The sequence below is a fragment of the Electrophorus electricus genome, chromosome 15 (assembly GCF_041902795.1).
Source record: "Electrophorus electricus isolate QZ-2024a chromosome 15, ASM4190279v1, whole genome shotgun sequence".
NCBI classification, from domain to species: Eukaryota; Metazoa; Chordata; class Actinopteri; order Gymnotiformes; family Gymnotidae; genus Electrophorus; species Electrophorus electricus.
Genome location: NC_137511.1, coordinates 2,676,815 through 2,702,468, shown reverse-complemented (window position 1 = coordinate 2,702,468; position 25,654 = coordinate 2,676,815). Strand labels below are relative to the sequence as shown.

Genomic DNA, 25,654 nt, shown 5'->3' with positions numbered 1-25,654 from the left:
TCTTTATTCATTTAATTTCATATGATGTTACAAGAGGATATATATCTCAACTTACAAAGTACCCGCAAAACCCACAGCCAGTGAAGATGGTGACTATTAGTCATTTTCTATTCTGTTTTCCCTGGCCTCACATTAAAACGCACTACTTACAAAGAGGTTATGATAATTCAATCATTCACAATGTATTTGAAAAGGTTAAAGAGGTAAACTAATACATGCCTTTTGATTCGACTCAGGTACAGCCACTCAATCTCCTTGACTGAATCCATCACAACAAAGCCATAATGCCTTACAATAAAACACATTCAGACCAGGGAAATGTGATCGTTTTGCCTCAGGGCGTATTTGAGCGCCACGCGTGCATTTGAACTTCAGTCGAGCTAATCGGCGTAAAGGTTTGAAAAGCAGTGGCGACCTCTCCTCTGGTGTGCCGCAGACGTGCCTCTTTCACTTCAGCACCATGCCAACCTGAAAGAGCGACAACCACGTTTTCATTTGCTCTCCCTCAATTTCGCTCTTACCCTGCTCACCTGCCCTCGAGCGCATAAAGCAGATGGAGACTCAGGCTTCAGTGCACATAACACTTTGGTCACCTTGTCTTCGGTTATGCTTGGGCACCTCCAGTTGTAGAGGTAGTACTGCACACCGCTGCCCCCTTCTGTGAACCTCAGAGGCTCCAGGAACACGTTGTTCTCCATCACACTCAGAGCCATGAACACGTCAAATCCTCTCTGTAAAGAGGTTTTTTTTTATTGGGGGGGGTTGTACAGTTGACGGTGACTCGTACAAATTCATTTTCTTATAGATGAACTCCGACCTTATCGGCGCATGTCAAAGAGGTTTTTGTTTAATAAATCGTGTGCATTGGCGCCCGCAGACTCACGGCTTTGGCTATGACGAGGACGTCCTCCATCAGCTGCTGCACTGGGGTGGCCGTGGCAACCGTGTACAGGGCGTACGCTGCCTTAAGGCTTGTGTGCACAAGATGATTCAGCACAGTGGAGGACATGGTGTAGAAACTCACCATGTCAGTTATGACACCGTCGGGTGCCTGCAACAACAGATACGCAGCAGATGTCGATGAGAGGCAAGCTTACTGAGGTGGAGGGTAGACGGAGGCTCCCTGACTGCTTTGGTTGGTCATCTGTGCTGTTATGGGGTGTGGTTTCACGCTGCCTGTTTATTATGCAAAAGACCTGAGGAACTCAGATCAAGCTCTGATATCTTGTTTCTGCTCCAGGGACTCTAATATGACCCAAAAAAAATATTTGTGTTTTTAAAAAAAGGTCTAGTGATTTCTGTGTGGCATAAGTGAAACAACCTCCACGACGTAGGTGTCAATGACTCCATCCTGGGGCAGGAGCCAGTGTTGGACCTCCTCCTGGTTCAGGATAGGGAACAGGTGGAACCCTCTGAGATACTTGCGCAGTAGAACCTGCACCCTGGGTATATCAGCTCGGGCCATGAGACGCAGGCCGGCCGTTTTGGTCTTCTGTCAAAAGTAAACAGGATGAGGTCATGAGGGCAGACGCTCAAGCTGACAAGAACTTGTCATGAGGTGTTGCTAAAGAAACGTGGTGCAATCCTAGAGTGATTACAGTTTTTCGTGTTACACAGACTGGCCAGGAGATCTTTACTGACCTCCGGCAGCCTGTTCAGCTTGAGGGCACGCTGCAAGGTCATGTTTCGACTCAGCGAGGAGAAATTTAACTCAATTAGCTTGCGTGGATTCAGGGATCGGTGCCAGTACCTGTTAACACCCAGATAAAGATAGTGGGAGAGGGACAGAGAGACAGAGAGAGTGAGAGAGAGAATGAGAGAAAGAGAGAAAGAGTCAGAAAGACAGATAGCGACAGACAGAGAGAAGGCCACGGTCACTTTAGCCTGAATGGAACTCTGATGTCTACAAGGGCATATCGTATCAGGATGGCCTACAAGGCAGTGGGTGTGTTTGGGCAGTAAACAAGTGGGTGATGGAGTGACGTCCCGTCATTCCCAGCATACCTGCTGCTTGCCATGGGGGTCGGCAACATGGCACTGGTGCTGTAGATGGCCTGCATCAAGCCGTGGCGCTGGACCCGCCAGGCCATCTCACGGATGAGGACGGGCGCCATGCGTTTGGAGCGCAGTTTCTTATGAACGCACAGGAAGTTTACCTCCACCATCTTCCGCTCACTGCAGAGTTGTCGCAAACGCACGCTGTCGGCATCACTCGAGAACGCTGAGGCCAGCCACACAGTCGCTGAGGATGAGGTGGTACTTACGTGCTGTGTATCTGCACAGTGGTGGGGACGGCACTGATGAAGCCCACGAGTTTTCGGTTGGCGCTGACACGCACGCCACAGTGCCACTCAGACCGCCAGCCCGGGGGGCACAGCGCCCTGGAACCATAAACACAGCAACAGAAATCATGTCTGGGAAAGAGATGATAAAAGGGAAACACATACGAGGTTCTGAGCTCTGTGAGCCATTCTGATCCTGCCATACTGAGGCAACACTGCCCTCTAATGGCATCACGCACCATAGCAGGAACTGGGGTGTGTAGTGGAAGCGTAATGTGTTGTCATCCTCTTCTGTGTAATTTTCATTCAGCAAGGTACACAGTTCCCCCAGCTGCAATCACACAGATACAGAATGGTTAAGACCCCCTCACAGACTGGATGACACAACCACACACAATTTCTTCTTATGACCTACTACCTAAATGGGGGTCAGTGCTCATCGCACCATGCTGTAGTTAAGAACATACGGAGGTCTACGGCTTACTTCATCACTACTAGTGGAAGGTCTACAGCTCACCGAGTCTGTAATACTGGGAGGTCTGTAGCTCACCTGTTCTGTAGTACGGGGAAGTCTATAGCTCACCTGTTCTGTAGTACTGGGAGGTCTATAGCTCACCTGTTCTGTAGTACTGGGAGGTCTATAGCGCACCTGTTCTGGGTTTCCTAAGTCCAATGATTCCCAGCAGAAGCCTTGTGGGAGGGAGTAGCTTTCCTCACGAATGCTCTGCATCTCCGACTGTATGGGCCCATGCGACGTCACCTCCTCGTCTTCAAAGAAGGAAGAACTTTGGGGAAAAGCTCCATGACACCATATGTACAGTCATGGCCGAACTAACCGTACAGGCCGTACAGGCTGTATAGGCTGGAGGCCACGGCCTCAAGAACCCTCGCATTTAAAAAAAATCCTGAAAGAAGTAGAAATCACCCTTTTTTGGCATTTACTTTACACCTATTCATGTCGCTTGTGAGACAGGTAGTGTACACAATTATTACGTTTGTTTACTATTAGATTCTATTTTTCACTTATAATTTTATTAGATAAACTAGCAACATTTAATAAATGATGGCATAAAAGATTATAGGAAAATTGAGAGTAATAACAGAAACAAACATGAACCAATGCGATATAGTATAAAACCTCTCAGGTAACTACGTATTTCAGAAGTGGTCAAGCAACTGTAATTTTTAGCATTCATTTGTATCCAGTTCAAACGAACAGGTTCAGGTTGCCTGTGCTTTTTATTTATTCGCTTGCTTTCCTACTGTGTGTTTAGAATAATTGTAGGCAGACTATTTTATTGCATCATACTGGCCTATTCATTAGGCTGATATTCTTTTTATTTTATGTATATGAATTTAAGGGGGCCACAGCCTTTTCATAGCCTAGAGCCACAAAATGACAAAAATATTTCAGTGGTTACAGTTTGGCAAATGTCAGAACACAAGTGTGTGTCAGAACATGTCCAAAGAACATGCCAGTCTGGGATTGCTGTGAATGCCATTTTCCTTTACTCTGAATCTCCCTGACAAGTAACCCGTGCCGGGGAAACATTCCCACTGTGGCACCTATACCACACTGTCGTTAGCTCCGTACCGATCTTGCGGACGGGCTGGGTGTTCCAGAAGCGGTAGTTGTGTCGGCGGGCGTCTTGCATGGTTTTGGGCGGGCCCTGGCCCAGAGAGAAGAGGTACAGGGCTTTCTGGATCTCCTGCTGCTTCTCTTCAGGGAGAGAGTCCAGCTAGAGAGTAGGGAGTAGGGAGTAGGGCATAGGGAGTAGGGAGTAAGGGAGTAGAGAGTAGAGATTAAGGGATCAAAAGAGTAAGTACAGAAAAATTGAGAATCAGAAAAATGCAGATCAGCACGATAGACGGTAAATATACCAGTAGCTGGTATCTGAAATAAAAACTCAATACATTATGATGTAACTATCAGCTGAGGTCATTTAAGATAACAGCAAATATACAGCAGCCAAATGTACAGCATGTTACCACAGTGAGTGATAAATACAGGTTCGGCACATCTTACCATAATGTCAATACAGTAACGCACACACCAAGCCACGCACCATTTCAAAGGGGTCCCGGGGTCCCTCTTTTGCCCATGTTTGGCCTTTGGTTTTCTTTGGCTTCTTTGCCTTTTTCTCACCCCGGTCACCCTCTGACTTCTTCGCACTGAAGGAGAGACGTGACACACGGCGATCAAGACATGAAGCACCAGGGACAGACACCGCAATAACAGAGAAGGAACACTCACGAGCTTTTGGGCCCAGCCATGTGTGCGTTTTCAGGCATGGCAGCAGTCACTCCGTTGCCTCCTTCCTCGAACTGTTGCTGTACGGGTGGGTGGAGGTGGGCCTTATCTCCCTCTCCAGCAGGGCTCGGGGAGGTGCCAGCTCCCACCTACTCCTGGCCCGCCCTCCAGATACGCTGTTCGGCCACAGACGACGTCAGACCCTGGTGTCCCCTTCTTTAAACCACAATATTGAATAAATAACAAAACACAAGCTCGTGAATATCCACCATAAATCCCTGTCCATTAGTGCAAGGATACTGCTGTGAACAGTAAGTTCCTTAATAAAGAAATAATAATGAGGATGAGCACATTACAGTTCTGCAATTTAACAAGCTCAGCCCTCCAGAGGGCACTGCTTTCACGATAAAGCGTAGCAATGGTCACAGTGCACTACCGGCCTACCACAGTTTACAATGGGTTTAACAACAGAAGCAGAATTCACACATTCAGAAACACTCCAAGAAATCCATGTAACCAAAAACATGTTTATTTGCATGTCTGAAGAGAAACAATATGTTGCCGTTTAATATATGAAAGTCTTACAGTTGTAATTTATATCAGACAAGCTGTATGACATACATCTTTGTATCATGTAGCAAGCTAATGTGTGGTGACCATTTTAAATGAGAATAAGACAGTTGGAAATGGACAGATGAATTTCTAATAACTTTAACTGTGCAAATAGGCCTTCATCCCCTTTAGCAATGTTAGTGACATTTTTCAGATATTGATAAACAAACAAACAAAACAATAAGTGCCTTGTAAGTCTAATAGTCTATTAAACAGGACTATTAAACGGAGTCATTAAAGAACTAGCATTTCTATACAAAACCCACTGTATGGTCTCACTAGTCCCAAATGTCAACTTTGAAGATAGTGTTAAAGGAGAATCTAAGAAGAATGATATAAACCAATCTATGAATATAAAAAGGATGCCATAAGGGGGTAAAGTACAATACGTCTATGTTACGTCCATTATCTGAACCTGAAAAAAACATCTATAATTAAAAAAGATACTACACTTATCTACTACATAAAACAGCTTCCGATTTTTAACACCTGTACAATTAATAAGCAAAAGTTACGGCAACGCTGGTGTACGTGTGTGTTTGAGATCATTTCTAATTGATGGGCCAGCAATGTTTAACATAGCATTTTTGAAAGCATACTACAGCGATACTACAGTAGGTATTCACAGTATGAAACAAACCTACACTTTACAAACTCCATACAAAGTTATGGTCACATCTGAGTTGCCATTTTCAGGATGGTTCCACTCCTGGTTCCACATCCAGCATTTTTCATTCACTACTGGTAATGAATTTAGTTATTCAGATTTTCTTGAATTATCATAATAAGAAGTGTCTTTTGAGATTTTAAATAAAGAAAGTTCACCAAGAGTTGAACCCTGGAATTGTTTCTATTTGACTAACTTGAGAACCATCAGGTGGGTAGCAGCTGGATGCAGTTCTTTATAAATGAAAATGTCTTAAATTTTTTGCACAGTAAAAATATTTGATTTTTTGGAATTTGACAATGCAAGCAGGCTAAAAACTGAAGGATGTCATGGGGGTTCAATGTCGTACAATGTCCATATCAGATGAACTGTAACATTAAATGGTTAAGAGGTGGATGCATGTGCGGAGAAGAGCGAGATTTATTAGATAAATTAGCTCAAATCCAGAGCCATAGTCGTTGAACAGTCCAGGATCATAGAACCAATGCGGAGAGGCCAGGAATACATGACGATTAAAAAGAAACTCTGTATGAAAAAAGGGGTATCAGACTACAACACACAAGCAACGATAATAACAAATAACTAACACTAGCAATAACAAACAAGAAAATGTGATGCTTGGAACAACACACCGAGGTTAGGAATGACCCAAAGAGCAGCTAGGGTTGAACACTGACTGCATGATACATTAGGGCAAATGAGCACTAAAGACGTGAAACTCCAGAGGGGCGGAGAAAACAAAAATAAGAACCAGAACCACATCAAGGAAGCAAAGCAAAACAGACATGACACACGGTAACCATGGCAATAGGACGCTAGGGCGTGGCCGATCATGACGTCAGCTTCAGTACACTTACAAACATACACTTTTGTTAATGTGAAAAATAAGAAAAAAAAAGATGATTACCACCCTCACATGCACAAACCCACAATCTCGACATCAGAGAAACAGTGATTTGAAAACAGGCAGTTTTTATGTGGAATGTATGGACTGGGGACATGAACAGTGTATTTTGAAACTGTAACAATATTAACATATTGCTTCAAAATTTTTTATTTTAATAAACCAAGGGAAATTAAATTTTCCCTGATAGGGTCCCTGTACGCACAGCTCGTACCAGGCCTGAAAGTGCCACGCTGTGTGTAATTACACACTATTCTTTTTTAGAATATCCTGCAACCACATCTAAAACCCAAATCTGTTGAAGCTTCAGGAAAGCTCTCGACCACCCACGAGTGCAAGTCTACCCCAATGTCTGCTAAAAGGGAAAGGCGACCTGTCTAGTTTCCCGTGTTTCAGTTCAGCGGTCTCCCGGGACATTAGGGAGGGCCCAGGATGGACAACCCCTAGATCCCTGCGTTTCTTACTGCATTACAGCGGGGATTTGATCCCAGCCATGTCTTTGGCTTACACACTGCACTCCATTGTTCAGTTGCATAGTGAAAGTTATTAAGATATAACTTTTGAGATATAAAGAAAACTTTATTAGTATATAAGCTACAGTTTAAACGTGCTACATTTAGCTACATTGCATAATACTATCATAAATATTCTGACCTGTTTTCAGTTCTTCATAAATGTATGTATATCCTTTGGTTCATGCGGGGACCTTAACGAAAACAAACTGGCGTTCTATATTACCTACATGAAACCACTCTGGTGTTTCTTCTACTTGGTCTCTGTGGCTGATCTCCACACAGTCACGCTCACTGAAACAAATGTAAGGATATGCAAGAATTCCAGCAAAATGTTTGGCAGGCACCGCAATCCAGCACAGGGTCCGAGTGGCAGCATCTGGCTCTGCTGGGTTCGGTTAGGCATTGGGTGAGGCAGGGTGTTTGGGGCTGCTGTAGTTAGGCGTGACCTTGACGTGAACAAAGAGACTGGCGGGAGAGAGGCTGGAACCGTCCGCCCCGAGCAGCCGCACGTGCCGGTAACCTGCGGGGCAGAGATCCCTCGCTTAGACGGCACATTCCACAGCATGCAGCACGGGTGTGGCCAAGAGACACACGTCACATTGCTTAGAGCAGACGCACGGAACAGGAGGAGGCGCAGACCTGCACGCATGCTGGAGAAAGGTAGCGTGAACTGGCCCAGGAACTCATTCCGGGTGGCGTAATCATGGTCCTCCACCACGAAGCGCACTAGGACCAGCTCAGGCACGTGCAGGAGAAACTTGAAGGTGCAGTCCCACCTGGGGTTAAAACCTGGCCAGAAACACACAGGACAGAAGCAGGACTCGCACTCACACGCCAACTCTCACTGGGCCATCGAAATGACTCCCGGAAGGAGAAACATAATGAGAGCATCTATGACATACTTTTTTTACAGTGCCTACAAAGTGTTGGGTGCGTACCATTGTTGTTGATGCGGTGTGTCTTTTTCTTGTTATTGTCTATGGGAGTCCCATGGATCTCTACCCACACCTGAGGGTCCACGATGGAGTTGAGCTTCTCTGTGTCTGGTTTGGGCAGCTGCTGGGCTGAGATGACCTGGTACACAACACACAATGGCACAAAAACCGAAAGGCTGACTGAAAGCTGAGATTTTGGGTGGAAAAGACTGAAATCAATTCCATCAAAGCCCTTCATCATATTTCATCATGTGATAGAGAAAAGGCTGAATTATGTGAGGTGACCAGACGTGAGTTGTTCAAAATATCCCATCAGTGTCCAGACATCATTCTGTGAGAGATCTGGGTAGGTCCTAGTAGCTAACTACACGTGAAATTCCAGTGGTTGTGATTCTTCTATGTACGGAGTAGCTGAGTGTTCAGCGATGTAAGAGCAGAGCTGTTTTTTATGGAGATGAGCTAATGTATCAAAAGTCTAATGTTCACTTCCACGAAATATGACACAGTGCCATGATGTTTTTTGTGTTTCACTTGGTTCATGTTTCACACAACATGGAGTAGGCGAGAAATACCTAACCTTGGCAACCAAGGCCGCTTGTAGCGCGCTGACAATTTAGTAAAAGCATTTGTGGGTGTGTCGGTGGCAGGCAGTGTATCGACGGTTAATGCTAGTGCCATTCCATAATGGACCCATTTAAAAAAACAACATATACCACTGGGAGCACAAAAGCAAGGTCGTTCGATCTCTTGCGGCAAAAAGCCCGGCCTCACCCGAAGCGTATCGCAGCCTGAACGCAACCGAGGTCTGATGCGTGCTCACCTTAATAGTGAGGAGGGTGGGCTCGTGCCCCGGACCCCTGCCCGTGTTCTCAGGGGTGAACTCGGAGTCAGCCTGGCACAAGAAGCTGGGCTTCAGCACGTACCCGCAGCGGCCGTTGGGCAAGAAACGGCCCTGGTTCAGATCCATCTGCTCGCCCAGGGTCTGGAAGTTCAGGGCGACTGCGGGACACAGCAAGTCACATGCAGTCACCTTTTGGGAAGGCCATGGAACGCCATTTATACGCTTTGCTACGTGCATGGGATCCTTTCTGATCCGGATGCGTGGGGGCGTACCGAGCTGGCATCCGGCGTTCCACATGTCCTGAGGGTTGTAGTTGGAGGACTGCAGCCGCTGACCCGACGGGTAGATCCGGCTCAGCTGCCGGCTGTTGTGCTGCACAAAGAACTTCCCTGCAAGTGGAAGGATGCTGGATGAAACCGTGTGCAGACAAATTTAGACGTGTCATCTCAGCAAAACACGGGACAAACTTCATAAACCACCAGTCATGAGTGCATGAGCAAGACTCGAACGCACACAAACACAGTCCAAAAGTACCTCGTTTCAAAATGTCACCACACATTTATATAGCGCCTCACTGACAGAAAGACAACAGGATGCACATGCTGGGTACCTGAGTTTTTGATGTGTTTGAGAGCCTCACTCTCGGAGAAGGAGGACATTTCGTTGGGGAGCCGTTTAGCCGCCTGGTCAAAGCCCCTGAAGGGAACGCTGTGGGTGTAGACCACCAGGTCTGAGAGCTCTGGACTCAGCTTGGACACCTTGGCAGGAGAGGCACACAGACACTGGGGTGCCAAGGGCACCCGCGACACGCAGACACACGCAGGACACGCCAGGCTTCAGCAGGCCGTGCCGGCTCAAAAACACATGCACAAAAAGTCGCAACAGGTGCGGGTCGTAGCCACAAACACACACAAGCATGACTGCACAGCAATATGCTGGCATTCACAAACATACACAAGCATTACTGCGCGCACGCACACACACACACACACACACACACACACACACACACACACACACACAAACACACACTAGCACCCGCACAGGAATCGCTGAACAGAAACATTAAAAGTGCACTATAAGCAACCAAACGGGCAGACGTTTGTCTATTTCAGACATGGAGTTCACATTAGAAGCAGGTGCATGCTGGGGGGGACACAGAGAGACGAAACCCACTCGCCTTCCTGCTGTCTTTCCTGGCCTTGGGCCTGTCCTCGGCCTTGGACTCGTCCTCTGAGCAGCTGGACTCTGAGGAGCTGGACTCCTGCTCCATGTGTTCCTTCTTTCCTTTCACCAGGACCTTCCCTCGCAGATCCTGCCACGGGGCACAAGCAGCAGGCCCAGGTGAAACCAGCGCGCTTCACAATCCGTCGGTGTGATTTGTTCAAAGGACTTGCTGATATTAGAAGGTGCGCTGCAATATTTTTAAAACCATTTTCAAAGCACATAATTGCATAGATCTGTGTATATATACACTCATACACATATTTCAAGACGCAGTTTTGTGAGATCTGCAGTCGTGTGTACTCAAACGGGCTCTAGATAAGGCCGCTGTAGCAGAACCTGAGAGGCTGCCTGTTGGACTGCCCTGCTGATAACACTGAATATTGCGCTAACAGATATTCATCACACTGTAGAACTCGTGTACAGAGCACCACGCCTAGCTCAGACCGAATCAGCGTCAGTCAGCCACAGGTTGATACCTGCTTTTGGTGAGCCTGATCAATATCGTCGGTAATCAGTGCAATAGGTTTTAACACAAATCAATTAATTAGGTCCTATTAATTAGGACAGAAAATAGGACCAATATCTACGTGCACTTCAGATTGTCCATCAGACATACACACACACACACACACACACACACACACACACACACTTACACGTGCGCGCACACACACACTCACACTCACACACACACACAAACGCATACACACACACACACGCGCATACACACACACATGCATACATACACACACACACACACACACACACACACACACACACACACACTTGCACACACATCACAATCCATAAGGCTCCATTTGGCCATTTCCTGAGTGGATGAAGGCTTGTATTTTTTCCCCCTGGACAGGATTAACAAACAGCATTAGGGAGTGAGACGAGCCGTCTGCCAGATCTGGACGCGGCCTTCGCCTCAAAGCATTAGACTCTGAAGCTCTCAGATATCCTCTCATTTCCATACTTCTCGGAGCTTTGGGAATGCTCCAGACAGCGCTACAGCAGAGGAGGCAGAGATGTTCTGGGGGGTGACTGGGGGGTGTGGCTTCAAGGGAACATCTGAGCATGTGACAGTATGGAATAAGAACAAAAGCTTTAATGTTTACACAAGTGAAAGAACAAAACAATAAAATCAAAGAAGCACCATGAATAAAAAACAAAACCAGAAACGACAGCAGAACAAGGTCTCGGGCGGCTGGCCTTTCCTCCGTACCTCTGGAGATGGAAGGCTCTCACAGGTCTGGTCGCTGAGGGGTTTAGTGAGCAGCTTGTCCCCCAGAATGCTGCGCAACTGCTGGGCCATGACTGCCTGCTGCTCCAACGAGCAGTGGTTCTCCAGGGACAGAATCAGAGGGTAGGGCGAGGCCTGTGGAGCACAGGACCCGGACGCAGGGATGGGACCCAGCCATGGCAGATACATGGCAGCAGACCGCAGAAAATGATACGTAGGTCAAAAATTGGAAATTTCGGATATGGAAAAGAATAGTGTTTGGTTCGGTTGATCAAACATTGATAGTTTAGTCATGTTGTTTTTCGATTGTGCAATTTACAAAATTAAACTTCTAAACCGTGACGAGCCCTAACACAAGGTTTGAAGTGCTAAGCATAAACAGCAATTAGATCACCACTCACCATGCCTACTGAAATGCCATAACTAAAGTACATGAGCAAATTCAGTTAGAAATAAAAGTAGCTTGCAAAGGTCAGTGTTGCACAAAAGTGGCCCAACAGAGCAGGAGGGAAATGGAGGGCCCTCCTCCACACGCTGCCCCCACCTTAAAGGCGTATTCAGCGATGGTCTCCACCACCTCTCTGAAAGGCACTTTAGACGTGAGGGTGTGGCCATGGCAAATCACAGGCTCCTTATCACCATCCCAGCAGTCCAGCTCCACACAGCGACAGCCATGGCTAAGTGCTCTGCACACACATGCACGCACACACACACACAGGCACACACACAAATCACATATATATATATATATATATATATATATATATATACAAAATATAAAGACACACACAAAATATAAAGATGATTGCTTGGACAACTTTTCTACATTGTTTTACACTGGAGAAACCAGGAGAAGGCTCGCTGATCGGTGTGTCAAACACCTTCAGACCTTCAGAATGAAGGATTTGTGGTTTCCAGTGGCGAGGCATTTAAACACTAACGGACACTGTATTAATAACATTGTGATTCCAGTAATGATCTGTTGGCATTGCCAGTTGTTGCTCTGGCAGCCAATAAAATTAGAAAACTCAAAGAAAATAATCTGCTTGTAACGTGCTGTTCCGAGTCCTGAGGGGTGTGGAGAAGGACGCACAGACTCTCTTGGCAAGGACGAACATTTAATTACATAAAACAAAAGACTTACGTACAATACAAACAACAAACATAGACACACTAAACACTAACAATATTTAACACTTAACATGATCAAGACAATCAGTTACAAGAGTTACGTTTTACAAACAAATAACACGCCACATGAACTTCTACAAGTACATTAACAATGACCAGCACCCTGCACACAAGGCCATGGGTTTATATACATAAAGACAAGACAAGGCCCAGGTGTGTGCAGGTGTGGCTACAAGCAAATATGCTCCCATTTCACTTGGCGGTCCAAATCATGTGACTCGCGGGAGGCGAGCGTTCTGTGACACTACTAAACTACAATCTTGGAGCTTTAGAACCCCGAGGAGTGAATGTTATGATTTAAACATCTACTTTTCATATACAAACTGGCTCCTACTACTATTCATTCAGAAGCACTAATCTAATTCTCTACACCTCTTACTTCTTCTTTGTATACATATATACACTCACACACACACACATATACAGCACAGCCGGTGGGTGTGCTCTCGTGCACGCGTAGGCACTGTACCTGACGTAGGTGTCCGTGCTACTCTCGCTCATGACTTGGTCTTTGGTGAGGTACGTGTTGTGAGAAGAGGAGATGAAGTAGTGGCTGAGGGGCCGGCTCATGTCCTGACAGACCCTGCCATGCTCCAGATCGAACACGTCGTTCTCCTTCGACAGCATGTACATGGTGAAGCCGTTGGCCGTCATGAGCTGGTTGTTCCGAGCTGCACTGGCCACAACACAAATTAACACAGATTAAATACATTAACACAGATTAACACAGATTCAATCAGTACATGCAGCCTTATTCAACACACATACAGATAAGAAAACACATCAGTGCTTGTCGCTCGCGTATTTAATACTAGATGAAGGCGTTTTAAGGCTTGAACCAAATTTTACAGACTGGTACAGCAGGAGCCCCAACAAAGACAGGCAGCTAAAGGCAAGTGAATGACACACACACCCACAGACACACTTACACACGCATACGCACTAACTCCCAGTTCTGAAGGGCCATAGCAGTACCCAGTTGTGTGTGGGTGGCTGTGTGCCTGGGTGTGTGCATGTTTCTGCAGTGACAGAGTTAACGCAGGTGCTGTCAGATGATTATGAAGTCCTCCATCAGCAAAGCATAGGAAAGAATGAACAAAAGAACAGCTGATTGAAAAGGAAGGCCATCAAAATGGCTGATGTTTTGACCAGGGGTCACCGCCTTCACGACAGCGGAACAGGCGCCGTGATCATACCCCATTCGTTGAGCTCATAGGTGAGGATGAGGCTCTGGGCGTGCACCAGCATGCTGTCCTCTCCCTGGTCCTTTAGGAAGTCCCGCAGGTCCACGGTGGACAGCACGCGCCCATTAGAGGAGTACTGCTGGAAGACAGCGTCCAGCTCGGGTCGACGCAGCAGCTCTCGGCAGAACAGCTCGATCTCACTGTGGTCCAGGCGGTCATCGCCTGACTGATCACACTTCTGTCACACACAGGCAACACAAACACTCTTAAGTGGGAGAGAGAAAACTCATACCATTTTACTACAATACTGTTAAACTATAATTCTATAATACTGTAATACTATAATATAGCCATGCTATTATACTACAATACTGTAAAACTATAATACTGTAATACTATAATAATATAGCCATGCTATTATACTACAATACTGTTAAACTATAATACTGTAATACTATAATAATATAGCCATGCTATTATACTACAATACTGTAAAACTATAATACTGTAATACTATAATAATATAGCCATGCTATTATACTACAATACTGTTAAACTATAATACTGTAATACTATAATAATATAGTCATGCTATTATACTACAATACTGTTAAACTATAATACTGTAATGCTATAATAATATAGCCATGCTATTATACTACAATACTGTTAAACTATAATACTGTAATACTATAATAATATAGCCATGCTATTATACTACAATACTGTTAAACTATAATACTGTAATACTATAATAATATAGCCATGCTATTATACTACAATACTGTTAAACTATAATACTGTATTACTATAATAATATAGCCATGCTATTATACTACAATACTGTTAAACTATAATACTGTAATACTATAATATAGCCATGCTATTATACTACAATACTGTAAAACTATAATACTGTAATACTATAATAATATAGCCATGCTATTATACTACAATACTGTTAAACTATAATTCTATAATACTGTAATACTATAATATAGCCATGCTATTATACTACAATACTGTAAAACTATAATACTGTAATACTATAATAATATAGCCATGCTATTATACTACAATACTGTTAAACTATAATACTGTAATACTATAATAATATAGCCATGCTATTATACTACAATACTGTTAAACTATAATACTGTAATACTATAATAATATACCCATGCTATTATACTACAATACTGTTAAACTATAATACTGTAATGCTATAATATAGCCATGCTATTATACTACAATACTGTTAAACTATAATACTGTAATACTATAATAATATAGCCATGCTATTATACTACAATACTGTTAAACTATAATACTGTAATTCTGTAGTACTATATACATGCTATTATACCATAAAACTGAATCCTGTAAAACTATAATACTGTACTGTACTAATAATATAATACTAATGTCACAAAACACTGCTTCCCCACGAGTCATGTGTTATGGCCCACCGTGTGCAGTGGGATTCACATGTATGCTGTTTGTAACCACGGATTAATATTACATGTTGATCTGTCTATTTAAACCCCTGTCAGTTTGTGTTCCCCGTTGGTCACTGTCGTTATGTAGTGTTAAACGTCTGTGTAGTGGTAACACCTGTTTGTATCGCCTCTAATGATGTGTAGGTTATCCTTGTGACGTGTTGAGTGTGTAGCCATGTTCCCCGTAAATGTTATATGTGACTGCCACCGTTGTTGTCTACGTTGTGTGTTAATAAACATCTTTCACAGTCAGTGGGAGGCTGTGTGTCCTGCTCCACGCCAATCGGCACTCGGGCAGTCCGCGTTACACTATAGCCATGCTATAATACTGGCTTAATTTCAGAATTTTTGTATGCTCAGAATGGCTTTTTTAAAACATGGTAAGAGAGTTAGGTACAAAGGCGGGACCTTGAACAGGCCAAACGCGTATTGCTCATTGAGGTCTATGTTGATCATCTGAAGGAGAGTCTGCACTTCATCATACGTCATCTTCCCATCACGGTTCAAATCTGCCTGCCTCAGGTAGGCATGGATCCAAGTGAGCGGAGTCAAGGCTTAATCCACAAGGCCTGCGTTATCACATGAACAACTGAATGGGGAATGTTGACTTAATCAACGGAAAGAGGCCAAGTCATGCCGGAACAAGACAAACAAAGACAAAAAAACGAAAAAAAACCCCACATCATTGTGATCAGGGAAGAATGAGCCAATTAGCAGCACTTTCCCAGAAACCTTAGTAACTTCTGCTTCATAGCTCTGAGGCCTGCTGAAGCTGAACTGGCCGACAGGGTGCGGCAGAAGGATATTGGTCGAGTTTCTCCGACTGGCTCATGTTGCTGATGCACTCCTGGAGTGTGCGGAGACCACGGGCCCAGCACTGCGCCTCCTCCCGGCTGCCACACTGGAGGTCCAGACTCTTACGGCCCCCCTTGAATATGATGGTGAGGCAGTGCTCCTCGGGCAGAGAGCCGGCCAGCCGCCGCAGCGTCTCCGACTGGCAGCCCTCCCGCACACACTCCACTTCCATCACCGAGACTGGGGGAGAGAGGGAAGAGGATGAAAGAGAGAGGGGGGGGGAGAGAGAGAGCGAGAGAGAGGAAGAGAGGGAGAGGGAGAGAGAGAGAGGGAGAGAGAGAAAGAGAGGAAGAGGGAGAGGGAGAGAGAGAGAGGGAGAGAGATAGAGGGAGAGAGAGAGGGGGAGAGAGAGGGAGAGAGAGAGAGAGAGAGAGAGATAGAGAGGGAGAGAGAGAGGGGGAGAGAGGGAGAGAGAGAGAGAGAGAGAGTCCTGTGAAGTCTTTAGCAGACAAATAGTAACAGAAAACACCACAAGCACAAACCATGCAAATATTTCTGAATCTGCAAATACACAGGCATGTAAACAGGTAATCCTAACGGAACAAGGTTACATTATTAGCCTAACTGCTTAATGTATTCAGAGAGCAAACACAGGAAATGGAAAAGGCTGCTCTAATAAACAGTGGTACACAGAAGCTGATGGTCCACAGAAGTCAAATACAAGCCAATACACCCAAATCATTGGTTTCCTCCATAACTACTTTCACACTCACTCTTCACTAATGGATAAGATGTGCAAACCACTTTCTTTATTCAACTTTTTAAGTAATTCAGACACACACACAAACACGTCCACAGGGTATGAATAATTCAGTTGCCCTGTAGCTGCTATATAATGGTTATGTGACTGTGTGAGAAGGACACCATAACAAATATAGAATGGATAAAAAATAATTAATAAAGAGTGTCATTGTCCAACGTAGATCACTCTTACCACAGGAAATCACCTGATGTTTGCACAGGTTTACTTAATGTGACCCAAATGTGGCTATATACTGACAGGAGTTGCTGTGTGCAGGACCTATGTCTGACAGAGGGAACCCTCTCTCCACGCTTCCAGGAAGGACCCGCACATTCAGAACACCATTACAATATGACCACAGGCAACAAATGACAACGGTGTCAAATGAAAACCTCGTGTACAGGTTTAATAAGAACACACCTGTGTACACTTTTACTGAGAAAAGGTCATTGGATGACAACGGTGTGTTCATCATGCACATACACACACACACACACACGAGAGCACACAATGGTGTGCACACACTAGCAACGTCATCTTGACCGCGTCACTAAAGAGCATCGCTTCTACGAGCAATTGAAGACTAAGGTTTCTATATCCAAACCGCACTGCTACCAGGGTTATGATCACCTTTCATGTAAACTCTGAAAGCCAAACCAGAAAGAGAAAGGCAGCAATCGTCCCGCCCCTCCGCTGTCTGTAATTAGAATGTTCCATGCAGCTCACAGGGCAGGAAGAGAACCCCCCCCGTCCAAGACACAAATAGACCAGGCCTGTAATAACAGCCGGGCCTGCTGACGGTAGACAGGGACCCTGGGCTGTTCCTGCACCCATAATAAGGCGTATTTTAAACCTCCACCTCAGAGGGTCCAGGCATTGCTCTTACTTCGGTGTTCCAACCCCATGCCGGCCCGGGAACACTCACAGGATTTGGGCTTGCTGAAGCTCTTGGAAGACTCGCAGCGCACCGTCACGCCATCGTCCTGAAGCTGAAGCGTGCGGTGCCTCTGCCAACGGGGAGAGCGCACCTTCAACATCGGCGTTCCCTGCAGCATGGCCTGTACGTCCTCATCATCCTGGACACCTGGGGTAGCAGGAGGGGGCGGAGTCAAGTCACTCAAAGGCTCAAATAATCATCCGGCTGACCTATGCAGTTGACTTTTGGTAATTGAAGGTATAATGGCAACACAACAATTATATCATAGTGGTGTGTGTGTGTATGTGTGTGTGTGTGAGAGAGAGTGTGTGAGTGAGTGAGTGAGTGAGTGAGTGAGTGAGTGAGTGAGTGAGAGAGAGAGAGAGAGAGAGAGAGAGAGAGAGAGAGAGAGAGAGAGAAACAGGATAAGGATTAAGAGCTTTTACATGGGGAAGAACACATAAGCCCAAAACCAGTGCAGTGCAGTTATCAAGGCCAGTCCAACCAACAAGAATGCTTTATTTACTGCTTGCATTCTCCAATGGCCTTAATTAAATTGTTCTCAATCCTAGCTGCTGACCACATACTTGTACAAACAGAGAGAATGGAGTTGGGTTATTAAAGGTTAGTCACAGATCTTATTACAGCATCTTAGTTACAAACATGGGTTTTCAAATAATTAATTACTGATGGATATGAAATGATGACATATTCAAAATGTGGAACGCAGTGAATTTGCCATTAGGTTAAAAAGTTAGAATCCGCATTTTAGACACTGCCTAAACTTCAGCCCATTTTCCATGAGGCTGCTTTCAGAGTGGGTCCTACGGCGCCTCTCTGCAGGGCGAGTCCGGGGGCTTGGCTGGAGACGTATTATTTGCTAAATCAAAGTCTTTGGGACAGCTTGCATGCACTCGTGGCCAATAGTACGGACGGACCTCCCACCAACCTTCCTCCTTGACCACTACATGTTAAAATGTTCAAATGAAAGTTCACTATTTATTTATATATATTTATTTAAACAGATAAATCACCTGCACTATCAGAAAGTAAACTCGGTAAGCCTCCAGACGGTTTTACGACTAGTGGAAAAAGAAAAGCAAAGCGACACACAAAAGCTGATCTGTCGCTGCTCGCTTGCTCACCAGACTTCGATGTGTTTCCAGGACAGTGTTTACTACCTTACACTTATGGACACCTTGTACTTCACAAAGAAACAGCATATGAAACAAAACAAACCCATATAAACTGCGCGCAAACACTGCATTGCCATAATAGGAAATATGCTATAATGTTATTGAATTGAAGAGATTGTGTAGTTTACATTACGTGTGAATTATAGTTGTAATCTATGTCACACGCTTCATAAGAGCAACAAGCTCAGACATGCCACTGAAAAGGATTTGCCTATCACAGATGTAGGACGAAGCCTTAACTACATTTCTTACCTAAATTGCTGAGCGGATCGTCCGGCTGTGCTTTGCACATCCCTGCTCCGTTCTTACGCACGGGCTTTTCCTTCTCTCCACTGCCTGACATAACCGGTTCGGGTTGAATAGGTTCTTCTAAAGCGGTGTAGGGAAGGGCTTTAATAAAAGCTCGGAGAGAGTGAGCAGCACTTCTTTCTAAAAAAGTGTTTATTCTTTTACTTATCCCGTCGCAACAGCCAATTTATCCAGAACAGCGGAGGGCCAGCCCAGGGCTGATGACGTCACGGGCGGGTGGCCGCCTCTGCGGTGTCGAGGGCGGTCGGGTTAACGAAATGCAACCTCGTGGCAAGCGACAGCCCGCGCGCTTGCAGACCTCACGGTAACGGTACCGGAGGTCTACAGTTCGCCGATGCTGAGTGCTGGTTCCTAACCCAGAGCTGTTGTCTGCAGTCTTCAAACTCTGATACCTAGGGGAAGATGTTTACCTCTGCTCCTATACTGACTGGCTCAACTAGGTACACTGATGTTGTCTAACAAACTCCAGCACTTATGGTTTATTGCAGTTATTGTTTAAGAGAGACCTTATGTATTTGTATTTGATCCCTGTATTCTACAGTATTTTAGTTCATTGGTATGTTGGACTCTAACCTACTGTATTAAGATATATTCTATGAGTAAATGACAAAGCACTTTTGTAAATCGCTCTGTATACGAGCGTCTGCGAAATGTAAATGTAAATGCAATTTACGTCATTAGACGAATATAACGAGTACGTAGTATGCGGGAACTGTAATGGATGACTATTCAAAATAGTAGACTGTTCAATGCCTGAATAAAGAAATAAATAACATAAACTAGAACGTATTTGATCAGAAATGTAAAGAACAATAAGAACACAACACAAGGTCAACCACAAATTGATTTTTTAAAAGCTGTTTATTCAAAAGCTAACGGTTCATACAGACACCCTAACCTAACTAAGATACAAATCATTTTTACTAGGATGTCGCCCCCTGGCGTCGTCGAGGAACGCTTCAAGCACATTCCTCAGCACAAAATATGATCCAAAAAACACTTTTGGGGGATGAAATGCATCCTCTGGTAGGGAAATAACCTGAGGACATTATAAATTATAGACTGATTGCTGATTATTAACGGGGTGTTTGGTAAGAATCTTAAATCTGCTTTGAATGAACCAAATTAACTAATTTGCTGAATATTTCTACAACTAGTGTTTTGGTGATAATATTATTCAGGATAATCTCTGGTACGTACATTTACTAAAATCTTAATCCTAACATGTGGGATTGAGACCTGAATGAGGGGCGGGGCTATGTCGCTCGTGGAACCCGTTAGTCTCTACCACGTGACAACACCCGGAACTAAACTCGAATCTCAACTAGCTATTTTTATTTCTATCTATTTATTTATTTATTTATTTATTTGTTTGTTTATTTTTAGAAATCAGACCTGCCACACTAATGATTTAATTACCAAAAATGTATTTTCAGTGACGGCATCAAATGAGTTATTTCGTCACTCTAACATTTTTTTAACGCGAGTCCCCGAGCACTATTATGTGGGCAGAAGGAGCGCAGGTGAGGTAACTGGACTATGCCCACCTGCACAAGCTGCTTAGGGGCCTGCGGCCCTCACCGCTGCGAGTAACGCTAATACTCCGAAAGGTGCTTTTAAAACGCAGACTGTAAAACTCGCTAGCTAGCTACAGCGGCTAAGGCTTTAGCTGCACGTCGCTCGGCTGCGTTTAAAGAGCTGCAGGCCTCGCAGCACTGCGCCGTTTGCTGTGGAGGGTACCATGCCTAATCTGTCCACGTCCGAGGTTGCAGACTGTCAAACACGCTTTCAGGCTGCGGTGGATGTGATTCACAACCTTCCCAAAAACGGTAGCGTGCGCATGCAATGGAAAACGCCAGCTCTTGCTTTAGTACCAGATGTCATTGCACCACTGTGCGTAAAGTGTGTGTGTGTGTGTGTGTGTGTGCGTGCATTATGATGAACAGGTTCCTACAGGCCTTCGTATGAAGTAATGCTCCGGTTTTATGGCCTATACAAACAGGCTGTGTGCGGTCCTTGTAAAGCGTCGCGTCCGGGCTTCTGGGACCCCGTTGGCCGCTACAAGTGGTGAGAACTGGTGTCTGCGATGATCTTCAGTGAGGAACAGAGTACACTGTAACGCCAAGGCTTATCGTTCATGCGCCTTTGCTTGATGTTTCAGTGGTCAAAAATATTAGCTTAAGGCGTAGTGTGGAAGACACGGTGCAAGTGTACACACCTCTTCTTTACAGGGACGCTTGGCATGGGCTTGGAGACATGAGCTGTGAGAGTGCCATGGCTGCTTATGTTAATGAGATGAAGAAAGTCGCACAAGAGGTGAGCAGCAGACATTTGATGGTGATATCTGCGCAAAACGTTTATTGAAGCCTGTAAACTTTATAATGCACACTTGAAAATAAATGTTCTAGATGGGAGGTCTCTCACCTTAAGAGTTTTGCACAATTCATCTTTCTTTGTTAATTTGCTTCTGTGAAATAATTACAAATTCTTTCCATTTATAAGGTTATAGACAGTATGCCTGTTAATGAGAAGATGGCCTCCTTTTACCACTATTTTGAGCCACTCTACCATGTCATTCATGATATGCCCAGACCACCAGAGGAACTACTGAGTCTAATACCAGGTGAGTTGATTTACGGGTTTGTAGAACACTTTCTCACTGTTGGCTATAATTCAGTCGTTACATTTATATTATATATAGACACACACACACCTTTTTCTAGTATATACCTACTCAAACACCAATTGTGTGCCAGCTTCATAAACTAACAATTAAATACTGTATGTTTTAGAATGTGTAAATACTGTGTATTTACTGTGTACTGTATGTATATAAACAGTAATAAAACAGCAAATTGTTGTCTCTTATATAATCTACATTTTTATCAAGTTCTCTGAGAAGAAGCTTCCTCTGATAGCACTTAATAGTATTTAATATCTTAACCCATGACGGTCCATGATGATCAAAGTCATTTTTGAGGTAGGTGTCATAGTATAACAATCTATTGCCTTTTACATTCATGGCATTTAGCTGACGCTTTTATCCAAAGCTGAGTACAACCTGAGCAATTGAGGGTTAAGGGACTTGCTCAGGGGCCCAACAGTGGTAAATTGGCAGTGGTGGGGCTTGAACCAGCAACCGTCCAATTCAAGTCAAGTAGCTTCACCACTGAGCTGCCCTCATACCATGATATAAGCAAAGGCAAGCGCACCAGTGGTTTAAGAATATGGCCTGTGTTTGTATGTCAGATGTAAACGCTAATGAACAGACCGCTAGTCCACCTGAGGAAGTGCCTGATGCTCCACATGAAGAGGCGGATCAGGAAGGAGAGCGAGAGCCTGTCCCTAACGGTGACCCTCTGAGAGAGGGCGCAGGTAAAGACCTAACGCACAATGACTGGTGACTTTGAAATATGTGGCAGAACGTACTGGAGCACATGGCCAAAGTTAAGGTGTGGTTTGGATTAAACCTCATACAGGTTTGTCCTTTAGGGGCATGCCAGTTACTCTTGGCTCAGGTGTTATCGGTAGTGGCCTGAGAGAGCTTGTTCCTGCCTCTTCTCTGACTGTCTGGGTTGTTGTGGAGAAGGTGGGTCTGGTGAGGGGATATGTGGTAGTTCCTGGCTGCCTGGCAACCAGTCACAGACCCCACAGGTTCTGGCACAAGCATGGCTGAACATTAGTGATTCAAACTATATGACTGGTGGTGAGTGACTGAGATCCAGGCTACAGGTTGGTGGTTCGGCAGGGATATGTTAACAGCAGGCTGACCGACAGGATAGAGGCACATAAATTTACATGTTCTGAAATGTAAAACGTCTAGACCCGATGCTGAGAGTTTGTTGTGTCTGTGCTGGTGGTACATGTATGGTGTGACATGCAAGCTCAGTGTTAAACTGAGCAAGCGACCTCTGACACGTATACCCACTGCCTGGGTGTAGATTGGGCCCTGGAAGGCCAGGTACTGACCAACGACTCTGAGAGTGAAATCTTCTGTGACTCAGTGGAGCAGCTGGACAGCATTAAGGTACGTACTTCAAAGGTTGAATCCTACCTCCCTCTGGCAATAACAGCTCAGGCTATTGATAGGCATTATTAGCTCACCAGGCGCTCACATTATTCCCCCCCGACAAACAGCCAGTCTCTGGGCAATGCAGGGACCCAAACAAGTATGCACGCACACAGCCCTCTGATGTCCAGGGGCAAGAGTAGATGCCTGTCTTACAGGTCACCCAGATGGGGGCTGGACAAGGTGGAGAAGGGGCCGGGGATGTGCGTGTCCCCCCATTGAGGAGGCGAGACCCAGGAAGAGGGGGGACGAGGCACGGATCGAGAGAGCGTCTCGGTGAGACACTGATGCTATGCGGTAGTAAAGCTGCATGGTGCAACTTTTCAACTGCATGGTGGCTGGTGCAGGAAGGTGAATTTAACATGTAAAGACAGCGAGCTTTCCTGTATGTTATGTACTGTGCTATGACCAGGAAGTACACCTCATCGTAGTGGCGAGCGAGAAGGGCAGCCAGCCTCGGGCGCAGGGGGAGGAGCCGGCTCCGACAGAGGGGCTGAAAAGCTTCAGGACACTCAGGTGCAGCAGCAGATAGTTCTGGCCCTACGGAGGCTCAGAGTGGACATGCAGAGCGTCATGGAGCGACTGGAGGTGGTCGAGGGCCTGGCTGCAGCTCATGTAAGGGTTTTTCTGTAACTGAACACAAGAGTGATCTATGTGGACTGTAAGCGACACACAATAAAGACAGACCGAACCGTGTAGTGTAGCGCTTTTAGTTACATTAATACATAGGTAGACATATAATAACTGTTGAATGTAGATTACTGGGTGGAAAAAACTTTGAAGAAGGAAATTCTAGTCCTCTGGCTCAACACTGCATGGGCATTCAGCTCCTGTATCATGTCAGATATGCAGCCTAATCCCCGGTAGAACAAAATTAAGAAGAAGCACAGATGTCTGTGATTAGAATTTATATTGATACTGTGGTATTTAAGCCTCTAGGGACGTGTAATTGAACAGTATTTCCATAGATTATCTCGGAGCACAGTGGTACAGAAGACGCACTATGTATTTGCATGCTGCAAGTCAGGCATTGCATAAAGAATCATTAGACAAGCTGAATGCCTGAAATAAAATATTTCTATAGCCATAAAAAGGGGCATTTCAGGATTTTTTTAAAAGTAAGCAGATTGTGTGCTTTGAAAACAATAGTCATAAATCCAGTGTCTATAAAAAGGCAAATCATGTGCTTTATCCTTTACAGAGGATCGTTACAACAGAATATTCCTGAATGAAAGGAGTGCGTAACCCTGACAAACAGCTGTTTGATATATGAAGGTTGCAAAAGCAACATTGGCAGTTAAAATATGTTTACAATACAATGTTTTTCTCTCCCTTCTCACTTTTTCTTACTATATTCATTTATGGGCTGTGGTGTATTGTGGGTCGTATTGAGACGGTGCTTAACTGGTCTTGTCATCCCTTCTTTTTTCCTCTTTTAATACACTTAAGGCTCAGTGTTTGCAGTGGAGATCTCATATGCAATTAACAGCTCCACAGAGTGAGGTAAAACCACCCCTGATGGTGCTAAAAGTGGTGAAGTGTTTACGCAGCATGTCAAGATGTAAATAAATAAATGAATAAGCATGAACATTTGCAGCGTGAGCATCCGACGGCTCTGACACAGGAGCATTCAGAACCTCCCGCCTCTGTCCACAGGTGGAGAAACGGTGGCCGTTTGATGTTTCTGGCCGAACACTGCTGCTACTCCTGGTCTGGCCTTTCGTCGCACACGGAGTGGTCTCCTTGCTTAGACGGCGGAGGGAAAAGCACGTCCACGTTTCTGCCATGTGAATCTGCCTCAGACGAGCTACTGAATGATCAAATTAGTATTTGTGAACGCGAATGTAGGAAGGGAGTCGCCGTGGAGCTCTCTGCCTTCATCTAGTGTAAAGACAGGCTAATGCAAATCTCAACTTACTCTCAGAAGGAAAAGCAAATGATAGCTGGCTGCTGCAGGAACAGTGTTGGTTCATTTCAGAATTATATGTACATTCTGTTTATCCAAAGCTTGGATATATAAATGTATATAGCAACAGTCATCATATTCAATTATGTGGGATTTGTTTTTTAAAAATCCTTTGAAGATTTTTGTCACTCTTAACCATCCATTTTAACAATTCATTTTCCCATGGAGGGTTGCTTTTTGTCTAAAGGGGACAAAATGAATGCGTGGACGCACCGGCGTAATGTTTGAGTAGTCTATGCCACTTCTT

The 25,654-nt window shown here is 44.9% G+C and overlaps 3 protein-coding genes across 7 annotated transcripts; 1 reads left to right on the top strand and 2 right to left on the bottom strand.

Annotated features, from left to right (window-relative positions):
* Window positions 1–13: 13 nt before the first annotated feature.
* On the bottom strand, window positions 14–7,589 carry nmt1b (N-myristoyltransferase 1b). 2 transcript variants are annotated; one of them, XM_027013449.3, is made up of 13 exons: window positions 7,459–7,589; window positions 4,537–4,749; window positions 4,349–4,454; window positions 3,877–4,021; window positions 2,932–3,050; window positions 2,522–2,613; window positions 2,265–2,381; window positions 2,005–2,175; window positions 1,642–1,750; window positions 1,322–1,492; window positions 884–1,051; window positions 594–731; window positions 18–468 (listed from the first exon to the last, which is right to left on the bottom strand). In XM_027013449.3, the coding sequence occupies exons 2-13, from the start codon at window positions 4,572–4,574 to the stop codon at window positions 448–450; spliced, it is 1,395 nt and encodes a 464-aa protein (XP_026869250.3). In that variant the 5' UTR covers window positions 4,575–4,749; window positions 7,459–7,589; the 3' UTR covers window positions 18–447. The 2 variants fall into 2 exon arrangements, with proteins under 2 accessions (XP_081553373.1, XP_026869250.3); XM_081697247.1 differs by having other exon boundaries at window positions 14–731.
* plcd3b (phospholipase C, delta 3b) lies at window positions 5,047–19,578 on the bottom strand. Of its 3 annotated transcripts, none has more exons than XM_035533737.2 (15): window positions 19,316–19,578; window positions 17,877–18,035; window positions 16,161–16,389; window positions 15,763–15,892; window positions 13,868–14,093; window positions 13,141–13,342; window positions 12,025–12,166; window positions 11,463–11,615; window positions 10,188–10,322; window positions 9,618–9,789; window positions 9,280–9,396; window positions 8,987–9,165; window positions 8,170–8,305; window positions 7,871–8,020; window positions 5,047–7,751 (listed from the first exon to the last, which is right to left on the bottom strand). In XM_035533737.2, the coding sequence occupies exons 1-15, from the start codon at window positions 19,404–19,406 to the stop codon at window positions 7,627–7,629; spliced, it is 2,346 nt and encodes a 781-aa protein (XP_035389630.1). In that variant the 5' UTR covers window positions 19,407–19,578; the 3' UTR covers window positions 5,047–7,626. The 3 variants fall into 3 exon arrangements, with proteins under 3 accessions (XP_035389630.1, XP_026869281.2, XP_081553372.1); XM_027013480.3 differs by having other exon boundaries at window positions 9,618–9,765; XM_081697246.1 differs by having other exon boundaries at window positions 17,877–18,109; window positions 19,316–19,568.
* A 1,078-nt stretch (window positions 19,579–20,656) lies between these two features.
* On the top strand, window positions 20,657–25,485 carry acbd4 (acyl-CoA binding domain containing 4). Of its 2 annotated transcripts, none has more exons than XM_027013451.3 (10): window positions 20,657–20,895; window positions 21,319–21,439; window positions 21,604–21,688; window positions 21,875–21,995; window positions 22,622–22,747; window positions 23,314–23,399; window positions 23,600–23,717; window positions 23,854–24,056; window positions 24,891–25,002; window positions 25,098–25,485. In XM_027013451.3, exons 2-10 carry the CDS (start codon window positions 21,345–21,347, stop codon window positions 25,118–25,120), a joined length of 969 nt encoding a protein of 322 aa, XP_026869252.1. In that variant the 5' UTR covers window positions 20,657–20,895; window positions 21,319–21,344; the 3' UTR covers window positions 25,121–25,485. The 2 variants fall into 2 exon arrangements, with proteins under 2 accessions (XP_026869252.1, XP_026869251.1); XM_027013450.3 differs by having other exon boundaries at window positions 20,661–20,895; window positions 24,891–24,944.
* The last annotated feature ends 169 nt before the right edge of the window (window positions 25,486–25,654 follow it).